The sequence below is a fragment of the Lepisma saccharinum genome, chromosome 2 (assembly GCF_977018435.1).
Source record: "Lepisma saccharinum chromosome 2, izLepSacc3.1, whole genome shotgun sequence".
In the NCBI taxonomy this organism is placed as follows: Eukaryota; Metazoa; Arthropoda; class Insecta; order Zygentoma; family Lepismatidae; genus Lepisma; species Lepisma saccharinum.
This window is the reverse complement of record NC_139230.1, coordinates 195,903,253-195,914,940: the sequence shown is the minus strand read 5'-3', so window position 1 is coordinate 195,914,940 and position 11,688 is coordinate 195,903,253. Positions and strand designations below refer to the sequence as shown.

At 37.6% G+C, this 11,688-nt stretch overlaps 1 protein-coding gene across 1 annotated transcript; it reads right to left on the bottom strand.

The window, feature by feature from the left end:
• Nucleotides 1–6,567: 6,567 nt before the first annotated feature.
• LOC145980947 (leucine-rich repeat neuronal protein 1-like) lies at nucleotides 6,568–9,883 on the bottom strand. Its single transcript, XM_083114032.1, has one exon. The coding sequence runs from the start codon at nucleotides 9,683–9,685 to the stop codon at nucleotides 7,487–7,489; it is 2,199 nt and encodes a 732-aa protein (XP_082970158.1). The 5' UTR covers nucleotides 9,686–9,883; the 3' UTR covers nucleotides 6,568–7,486.
• Between the last annotated feature and the right edge of the window lie 1,805 nt (nucleotides 9,884–11,688).

Sequence of the window (11,688 nt, the reverse complement as noted above, 5' to 3'; positions counted from 1 at the left end):
CGATATAATAAAAACGACATAACATGTCACAGGCATGCACCGTGGCAGTGGAGAATGGCATTTTCGACCCCCTAGAATTCCTCAAAAGAGGCAATTGTGTCCAATCTTAGCCCCACCAAAAATTAATCTCAATTTACCACTACTATAATATGTGCGTTGTTTAATGATGTTTACAATTTTGAAATCTACCATTGTCTTCCTTTTGGAACAGTCAATAAGGGAAGATATTCCTTTGACATTAAACATCGAAAAATACATCACTATAATAAGCTCGGAGCTAGCTACTCAAAATATTTAAGTACTTTACTGAGATAGCATCATGCAATAGTAAAATTTGCTTTTATTTGAGATAAGAGCTATTGGGCCAACGACGTTAATTTTAATAAAATTTGCTTAAAACCAACATGTCGAGAATGTATGCCTTCCCTCGAATCGAGGTCATAGATGTCGTCAAGAATAGCCTTAATAAGTTAGAGGTTTCAAAAAAATATAACCATGATTTAAGTAAGCCCTTCATAAAGTCTAATCAACTTAAATGTGGCGTATTTTACGTTTGAGGAGTGATTTTTCAATAGCTTACGGAAAGTTAATTGTTTTAGGTATTAAAATGTATGAAAACCAATAATTAAGGAAGTTTGTACTAAACAATAAAATGATTTTGTATAGGCCTATACATAAAACTTTTCATAGCTTAACTATTACTTAGAAATCAATCCCGGATAAGAATGCACTGGGGGAGGGAATTCTTTGTTTTTTGTGTATGTATGACTGTTTCATTCTTATAAGTGTCAAGTAATTCGTGCGGTTATGATAATTGATTGATTTGTTGTTTTAAGTCCACACTATGATAATTGGGACTGCATCTACAGTTTAAAGTGGGATCCGAAGCACTACTGCATGTGCCTCCACCGAGTATCGAACCCGGGACCCCTTGATTACAAGGCAACAACCCTATCACTTTGTCATCGGTGAGGGTCCCCCTTTATGATAACTATGTTCCGACCTTTGTGGCGGAGGGGTTAGCATAGCACGCTACAACGCCTGACTTGGGCACGAGTGTTCTTTGTGAGTGTCACTTCATCGATTGCATTATATCATCATTCATCCTCATCTTCGCGATTAGACAAAAGTGGCAGAAAAGTGAGGTAAACCAAATCAAATATGATAAGCATATTTTGAAAATTTGTCTCTCTTTGGTCCGTGCCAATCCAAAGTTGCATAGTTGGGGGAGAAGGTGCTTGACGAAAACACACACGAGGAGAGCTGTCGTTCTATCCAACAGCCTTCTTGATTAGATGCCTTCTCGGTTGCGAATCGATACGGCGAATTAGACACGAGTCGGTGGCAATTTTGAAGTCGATGCTTGTAAGTCGGTATGGGCGCTCGATAAACCCGATATCTGCGGTTTGTTGCATCACCTGATGAAACAACGCGCTATATGAAACCGGTGAAATATCCAAGGCCCCAACTCTCGCGTTCGATACGCGATCCTGCCTCCCAGAGTTGTAACCCAAGAATCCTTATTGGGATTCCCCTGGTCGTTCATTATCTCAATTTTTATCATAACTTTCTCCTCTACTTATAGCTCTTTTTCTTCTCTTTTACAAATTTTAAGGGATGTGAAGTGTTCATTAAGGTGGAGCCAAGGAATTTCTCCTCCGGATTTTCCAAATTCTTTCCCAACCGGGGAATGAAATTTGCCTCCTTTCTAAGCATGTTTGTTCTATCATCATACTTGATTTGAAGAATTGGAACCTAATTTCAAGTTCACACAATTATAATTGCACCAAGGTTGTAGCAAATCTTTGTATAAAAATAGGAAATCTTGTAATTGTTATTTTTAAGAAACGAACTGTACTTCTTAATATAAATGTATCTCAAATGTTACACTGCTTTTGATTACGTAACAAAATAACTTAATTAACTTCTACAAAAGTCAAATTTTAAGTCTATTTTATACCAAGATGAACTAATAATAACAATAATAATAATAATAATAATAATAAAATCGTCTTTGTTGGAGCGGGCGTGTTGGAGCGGGCCGCTCTTACAACATACCCTTGTCTGAGATATTAATACAATACAAAAATGTAATTTAATAATATTAATTGATTAAAGGTAAGATTAATGGATATGGATTAAATATAAAATATTAATTGAATAAAAAGATGGTAAAAAAGGGACTGGGTCTATCGTTTGAAATGGTATCCAAACCACCGTGCACGTACTTCCACCTGGAATCGAACCCATGATTGCCTGATTGCAAGGCGACCGCATTACCGATATGCCATCGGCGAAACCCGCTGTAACACTAAAAATTCCATAATCTGATAAAAGTCATTCCCACCTCTCTACGTTGTGTATGATTAGAACTTTCAGATGTGGATAAAGATTTTAGCAAATTTTGTGTTATTGTTTGAGTCTTTTTAAAACAGAAATATAAAGCCAGATTGCATATGAGCATATTTATTTTTAGCTCGATAAAATATTGCAAATTGATTCTTCTCACTATTACCGGTCGGTCATTAACACAAACTATAAAACAATGGCTATATAAGATGGTTTGGTGTACATCCACTTGTGAATAAGTGGTTACTAATATAAATCTGTTTCTTCCTAAATTATCTCCCCTTTTCGACTTCACTTAAAAATTATTCAGGTTAATAAACAGTATTTCTTTCTGCAGTAAACAAGTAGACGTTTTGATTTAATTTTTATTATTTAACGTCACTTTTGTGTCACTTTTGGCTAATTGTGACAATGAGAATGAGTGATGATTCTGGTGTTCTGTGTTCCACAATGATTCGATCTTGAACCGCTTTGTTCTTGTTGTGCTACTGACCAACAACATACAGGGGTGCATAAAAAATTCCCAAAATTTGCTTTTCAACGATCTTAAGCTATACTACGAAATAACCTCCTATGAGAGCTACAGAAATATATTGATTTATTGATTGATTGATTTGGTGTTTTAAGTCCACTTTGGCACAGAAAGGCTAATTGGGATTGGGCCTACAGTTTAAAGTGGAAACCGAATCACTATATGTCTCCACCGAGTATCAAATCCGCTACAGAAAGATATAAACACAGTGATTTCTTGGTGTAAAAAGAACACGTTAGATCTCAACCACACAAAATGCAGCAGAGTCACTTACTCAATTCGTAAAGCACCCTTCGTTTGTCCATATCCGATTAGAGATATGGAAATCGCGCGCAAAAGTGAAGTTAAAGACCTCGGAATGACATTCGACACCAAGTAAAAATTTAATAAACTTACAGAGATTTTACTAATGACGCGTTCAGGAACTTAGGATTTACAGCCGATTGTCAAACCGAGATATCTAAAATGTTCGTTTACAATAAAGGCTACGAACTTACTGAATGAATAAGTAAAGTATTTCACAACGAACGCCAGGTATGGCTGAGTTGTCAGCAAGACTTTTGACAAAATACAGAAAGAAAACACGGGAATGATTGCAAGCAAATCCAGAAAGGTGTAGATGACAACGGCAAATATAATAGTAGGCAAATTGTCTATCATTTTCTCTGTTTTCCGCAATGTGAAGTACAGTCACGGACATATCTGGGTTGTAACCACTCCATTGACTCTCAGTGATATCATTACAATCCAGAAGTGTCCGTGACTAAACAAGAATAAAAATAAAACCATTAAGCAGATAACCACTTCACTCCAGCATAGGTATAATACCATCCTTAAAAACACATAGGGTGTAGAAGAAAGAAAATAGCGATGGACAATTTGCCTATTGTTATATTAGCTACCCATTGTATAACTTGACGCTCGAGTTAAAAAAGAAAATAATGTTTTCAAAGTTTAAGTTCACTTTATGCTCAGATAAGCTAATCGAGACCGCACCTACAGTTTAAAGTGAATTACCAGCGTTATGCCCTCCCTGAGAATCGAACCCGCCACAAAATAAGTGCCACTGCATGGAGGTACTTACACCGTTACTTAAATGATACGTTGCAAAAATATAACATATGCGTATATCTACCATTCAGTCAACCATCCAGTCCTGGTGACCGAGAGCGTTGAGTGCTGAACTCACGATCTCACCAACGACGGTTCCAGGTTCGATTCCTGGCATTGTCTTTTGGTATTGATTTGTGAGCATCCCTTGACCAATTTCATCTAATCATCCCCATACTCACAATTAGCCTGAAGATGCAGAAAATTACGTAAAATAACAATATATAGAAAATTAAGTCAACGGCGAACTTCATAATTAAATAATTACATGAAACGAGACAGAGCGAGAAGGTATTTTATCATATGTGTTACTCAAATTCATAATTTTTGCTTTCGTGTTTACAAAATTTCATGGCCCAAGTAATGAAAAATAATCTGAAATCTTATGATAAAATTACCAGCAATTTGCGTATTATTAAAAAATCGCTCCCAAAGGTATATTTCTAAATTAACTTGTATGGTGTTCGTCTGATATCAGTGGCGACACGTGCTAAGAACATTTACTGCTTTCGCAAACGTAATAATACAGATGGTCATATACTGAATAAGAAATTTTGCATTTTGAGAAAAATAGCAAGCACAAGTTCATTTCGGATGCGGACAGAAACTCTTCGCCGAAATTGTAATATATTTATATATTATATTTCGTGATCATTCTGATTTTTACACATACAGAATAGTTGTTTCTGCTACTTCTTGAACATAGAAACACTCTTGTGCAACTATCTGTAAAATGTTAAATTTAAAAGGGGGAAAACAGTGTGCATTTCGTTCAATTTGCATGTGATTTTGAAGAAAATTAATGTAAAATTTAATTGTCTACCACTGAAGAATTCTTCAGTATTAAGCATTTTTTCATTTATGTAAACTCTTTGAATCATTCAATTAAATTTGATGTGGTATTACATTTTATTTTAGGCAAATTATTTTAAGATATTATTGTAGCCATTGTCTGTACTATTTCATTGTTTTAAAGCTAAGGCATATTTCATTAGCATTATTCAATTAAAATTGTGGCATACAAACACAATAAACCGGATATTTATGAACATTACTTTACAAAATTCAAACATCTCAAAAATTATAATTAGCAATCTTTAAAACCACATTTATCTTTGAATGAATATACACATCTTGTTCATGGCTGTGAATTATGATATAATATGAATTATACATTACTGGGATAATAGCATTGTTTGTGTATAATGCAGGTTTTTGTGAGTTTTTAAGCCTTGAGTTAATGGATAACAATTTTATTCTAACTATTTTATGTGTCAAGATGTAAACTTACTAAATTATTAATTAAACGCAGGAAGTAAAGTACTTCTATGAGGAGGAGTGAAGATTTTTTTGAATATTTTAGTTTCGTTAATCGTCTAAATTAGCACATCAGATACAAAGAGTTCTATTCATTTTCTGCACACAATATAAACCTTGTATATTCATAATCGCGACAGAATTGTTCCAACATTGTGAAAAGTTATTTTTATTAATATTTTAAATTTATGAGATTTAAAAATATTTTCCTCAGTAATCCTTGTAATTTAGAAACAAAACAAAACAAAACTCGACTTTATTTTTATTTTACTGTTTACTATTATCAGCACATTATAGAAGCGAAGTTACGCGTTTGCTTTGTATTATTATATGGTAGTTGAAACAGTGTAGCATAATCGGAAATTTACATTATTTTGTATTTATCGCTTTCTTTGATGAACACTAAAAGTTTTATTCAATTATGCATTATTGTTATATATTCGACAGTTTTAATTCGTGTATAATAATAATATACAAAACAAATGAAGAGGAAATAAAGTCTACCAGTTTTCACATATTTCAATACGCAATCCATTATACCTGAAGATAATTCTTTGGCAACTTGTTTCTGTAATGTAATGGCTAACTATAAATTTTGATTTCATTAATTAACAAAACTACATGAAATATCTATAAAAATGTATATTTAAGTACTATGCTAATCGGCGATGAAACAATATTCATACACTATTTGATCAATGTGATAATGCTTTATAATATCAAACTCATTGAATTATTTATTTCGTTATGTTTCTGTGTTCATTGATTCTTTCGAAAGATAGATATTAATTGACTAAAGTATTTACTCATTATTCATCCTCTCTCTCTCTCTCTCTCTCTCTCTCTCTCTCTCTCTCTCTCTCTCTCTCTCTCTCTCTCTCTCTCTGTGTGTTACTTTCTCACCAGGGGAAATATCTAAAACAACTTCCTAACAGCTTAGACTCTTAGTGAAGTTTCGGCCGGTGGGTCGGATTGATTTTCACGGCTGGGAGAGTCTCGGCCGCCGCAAAGAGAAACCCCGTTCTCCCGCTTTGGAAGTTCGTTTTGCGGATGAGCTGGCAAAGAACAACCTCGAACTTTCTACTCTTAAAAATTACCAAAAAAAATAATATTGGAGAGATACAATAAATTAACGTGAATAATATTTCTGGATATGATTCTCATACAATACATATTGTGTGTGTGTGTGTGTATATATATATATATATATATATATATATATATATATATATATATATATATATATGTATGTATGTATAAATATATATCCTACTTGTATTTTTCTCAAATCGGAAGGCTAAAGCAGAAGAGGTTTGCCGTTTAAAAATACAAGTTTATTGATATGCTTCTCTCTATAAATATGAATTATCTTGTGTACTTTTTATTGACTGAAAGTGAATATGTTATCACTGCAGCATATTTGAGTAAAAATTAACATTACATCATTAAAATCTTCCATTGCAATGGTAATTTTACAGCATTATAACCGGGCTACATTATATATTCCGGCATTGCTGTACCAAGTGATTGTTTTCTATGCATGGAAGTAACCTTTTATAAGTATTACGTATTTTTGCATGCACTTATCAGTTTTAACAGCATTTATATCATCAAAATTTCGTACAAATATACACTATACTTAGGCTATATGTTCTCAAATTCTACTCATATGTACAAAACTACCTTCTTTTACTTAATAATATACTTGACTGCACATTGATGGGTTTACTTTAATAGCTAAAGAAGCAAGTAAATTGACTTTTAAAATGTTCAATAGGCCACTAAATCATTGCTAATTATTTCTTAGTACAGAAATATTAAGCCAGAAAACTTGCTAAGAAGCATATTATATAAATTATTTTGAAGTTATTTATTTGCTTAATCTGAATTGCATCAATGTGCAGTCAACTTGAATACATCACATTGTTTTAGAAACATGGTCAGGATATAACATTACCTCTTTCTTCATTGACGATATATCACCAGTTTCCTTTGTCAACAGAAATGGATATGATGTAATTAGTGCAATGGAAACCGACCCACTAAGTCCCAAACTATGCAGTTCTTAATCTACAAATATTTCAACTTCCTAAACATTCGACGAAGTTCAATTTGTCGCCTTGATGTATTTTTCCAAAGACTGCATTAGTGTGCTTGAAAGGTCTCTTATATGTGACGTCACGTGTATCCGAAGTTGCTCTCCGTTTGCTCCACGAAGATTGCGTCGTCCGTAAGGTTGATGTAAGTGATGAATGCCATGTCCGAATGAGTAGAAGATGATTGAAGAATAGAACGTCCTGATAAAGAGTCACTTTTCCGCATCTCCGATTCTTGGATCTGTTTTAAACGTTGTCGCCAACATTTTAGACCGCAGAACCCAACACAACTTGCGAGAACAATTCCAATGACAACACTGACCAGAATGACACTCAAGTAACTTCGTTCTATCCCTAAGGTCAACAGGAAATTTTCTTCTTTCGTGGTAACCGAAATCGTGCAGATCACAATCGTGTATTCCTCTCGCTCGATGCAAAGAGAGAATGAATAAGTTACACCTGGTTTGAGGCCGTGAACTGTGTAAGAATGCATTTTCACCCCGACTGAAAACCGAACAGACCTTGGTTCCTCACCCTCGTCCTCCGACTCATATTTCAGCATGTAGTTGTTGGAGATCATGTTAGACATGTTCCAGGACAAGGTAACAAAAGTGGAAGTCACTGTCAGCGGAAATAGTTGCACGTTGATGTCCCTGACGTAAAGGTTCACCGCCCTGGAATCGGTTCCTTTCTCATTCTTTGCCGTGCACGCGTAGGACCCACCGTCGTCGTGGTGGAGATAATGAATCGTCAGCGTATGATCCCTAACGCAAAGTCTACCGTTACACTTGTTATTGTACAGACGGACTCCGCTTTTGGACACCCAATGCACTTTGATGTCTGGAGACCCCAGAGCGCGACAATGGAAAGAAACATTGTTGCCGAGAACGTCGTGGTAAGATGCTGGGAATAGAGGGATGATGTATGGGCTGCAAGTGCTTGACATATTTACAAGATGAACTATAGGTAAATGAGTTCCATTCCTATCCGAGCAATACACATCGAGATCACTGTCTTTCCCTTCCTCGTACATGTCCACGCTGTCTGCAAGTCCATCGTCCTCTGTCGCGTTCTTTTCTGTGTTAATTAGCTCTTGTACCCATTTCAGGCTGCAATGGCAGGTGAAACTATTATTACTCACACGCAGTTCCTTCAAATTAGGCACATATTTCAGAAGATCACTTTCTATAGTGTACAGACTGTTACTGGAAATGTCTAGCAAACGTAGCTTTGGCGCGTTGATTACACTTTCAGGATGTACATACGTTAGGAACGGATTTCCTCTGATGTATAATTCTTCCAATTCTTCCAAATTTACGAATACGTCTTTGTGAATCAGGTGCAGATTCTTTTGGTAGGACATGCTAAGTCTTCGCGCTGTGAGTCCCACAACCGAGCCAGATGTTAATACATGAAACAAATTGCTGTCCATTATGAGATTTTCCACCCTACCGAGTCTTTTCAAAGGAGCGTTGGGAACGCGACGAAGCGCATTATTTGCAAGGTTAAGTTCACCAGTAATATTGATCCCATCAAAGGCATTTTCTTCAAGTTTCATGATATGATTGTACGATAAGTCTAACCTATGAAGATTCTTTCCGAAAACAAATTCAGGAATTCTGGATATAACGTTATTTGATAGGAAAACTGCTTGAAGGTTCGGCGTATCGGAAAAGTAATGGGGCTTGAGAATGGACAGGCGATTGCTGCGAAGGTCCAACACATTCAGATTAGGCAAAATGAAACCTGAGGGCGAGATCGTGTGAATGCCGTTCCACGAGAGGTTGAGACTTTGAAGTTCCGGGAAATCCCTGAAGGCGTACGACTGAATGATGTGTAGATTGTTTATGCTCAAGTCTAAATGTTTCAATTTGGGCAAAGTCTTTCCGGAACCGGCCAATTCGTTGATTCCGTTGGAGCTTAGGTCGAGATACAGAAGAGACGGAAACCTTTTCAGAGAAAAGAAATCCACGCGACGGACGCTGTTGTTGGGAAACCGGATGACTTCGATGCTCGAGCTAAGATTAGCCGGGAGCTCCGACGAATTGGTCCCCACGCAAGCGACCGACTTGGCCCTGCGGCGGGCAATGTCCTCCTCGTCGGTCCTGCAAACGCAAAAGTCCGGACACGCGTCCTCCAGTCTGTACTTCCCCACGGCGTCCGCCACCCTCACTATGGCCATCACGGTCACCACAACCACCAACCACCATCTTCTCCACCACCACAGCTTCCACCAGGAGCGTGACGCGGTCGTGGCTACTTTTCCACCGCCAAGAGTCATTGTCGAGTTTCCGCATCACCACCGAAAGACAATGCGTCACCGGTACGTCATGTCGACTCGACACGCACTCGCGGGCAGTCTCGCGTCCTTCGCTGACCAGGTGACTTCGACGAAACCGGTTCTCGACGCAGGAGGCTGCTCTACGAACGTTCTCTTGCCGCTACGCTGATTTCACGTTGCGTCGGGTGCCATGTCGAGCAGTCTACGACAGCGTGCAAGCTCGCAGCAGTCTCGGCGCGTGTACTGATCAGCCAAGGTAACGCCGTCCCGCTATAAACTCGGCCCCCGCGCTGCGCAGAAACAGACGGTCGCCGCGAGTGGAGGGGAGGGGGGCGGCTTCTCCCTCACAAATCCGCGACCACGCCGAACGGCAAGTCGAGGGCAGGGCTCTCTCGCCTCCCTCGAAAATCTCCTCCCAATTCGAAGCAAGAAAAAAGTCAATACGTGACGTAATGTTACAATGTTGTGCTGCTGCGATGTAGGGATAATCGGTATTGTGCGGATAAAGTAGAAATCAATTAACAAAAACACCCTGGCGCTTGCTGTTGCAGATCACGTGATTGGAAAGTTTTGCGAAATCCCACATTTATCTCCCAGTATTCAATTAGGTTACGTAATTGCTTTGAACATTAACGTTCCGATTACGCACAGTAAATCTATATTTTGTTATTCGCACATAGACTCGTATTTAGAGTGCAGTGATTCGAATACCGGTGAAATCTACGCTCTCGCAAGTATTTTTATGTTTTATTCTCACTGTATTATGGACAGTAAACGCTTTCTATTTTTGTTATTAAATCATGTTTGTTTGCCTCGTTAAGTATGTCGCGGCGATGAGGATTAATATAAATATTAAACATAAATATAAACCAGCTTAGGCTGTCTCGGTGGTTGAGCGTGATAGATGTTTCACTTAGGACCTCACAGCCGCCGATTCTACGTTCCTTTGTATGTGTGTGTCCTTTCATCAGTTTCATCCAATCATCGTGCATTCTCATCGCTACGAGTAGCCTAAAGAGGCAACAAAGCGACGTAAAATAACAAAAGCATGATATAACATTAAATTTGTCCTAAATGTGCTTGTGATTGATTGATTGATTTGGTATATTTTACGTCGCATTTCTGCCACTTTTGGCTAATCGCGAAGTTGAGGATGAGTGATGATATGATGAAATTGATGAAGGGACTCACAAAGAACACCTATGCCAAGGCCGGAATTCGAACCCGGGACCTCTGGCGTCGTAGCGCTCTGTGCTAACCACTGCGTCACGGAGGCTGGCAAAATGTGCTTGTGCTTGGATGTGAATAGAATAAACTTTCTAGAAGACAAGACTTTAACTGTTCAACTTTATAAAAGGTGTTACTTTATGTGAACAGAAATGTGCAAATATAATTAATTTAAAATTCATTCCTTCAATTCCTTGAATTGAAAGTTACACTTTCAATAGTTTTCAAGCAAGATATAGCCGGCCCCCGTGGCGGAGAGTTTAGCAGATCGCGCTACGGCGCCAGGGTCCCTGGTTCGAATCCTGGCATGGGCATTGATGTTTGTGAGAGTCCATTCATCAATTTCATCATATATCATATATCTTCGGATATTAGCCAAAAGTGGTACAAAAAGCGAAGTAAAACGAAAGCAAGTCAATCAATCAATCAACCAATTAACAAACAAGATAAAAAATATCATTTTTCTCTTTTATACAAAAAGATAAACAAGTGTTTCATTTACTTGAGTGTGAGAGGTTTACTTTGTGGGCCGCGACAAAGCGGGACATTCTAAACAGTTCTCATGCTATGAATCCAACGTAAATCAAATAATATTGCCAAATAAAAGTGGAAAGCTAATTATACGACTCAGTTTTGCAGTTTGTAAGCTACTAGACAGGTGAGTGCAAGGAGAGTCAAAGGGTGCAGTGAAATAGAGGGACACAGCTTTCTAGCCATATCAAACAACTCGTTTCAAGCTGGCGAACTGGTGAACGATAAACACATTTTTACTATGT

What these genes read in the sequence shown, in the direction of transcription:
- LOC145980947 (XM_083114032.1), bottom strand. Translation starts at nt 9,685, where the DNA reads ATGACTCTTGGCGGTGGAAAAGTAGCCACGACCGCGTCACGCTCCTGG.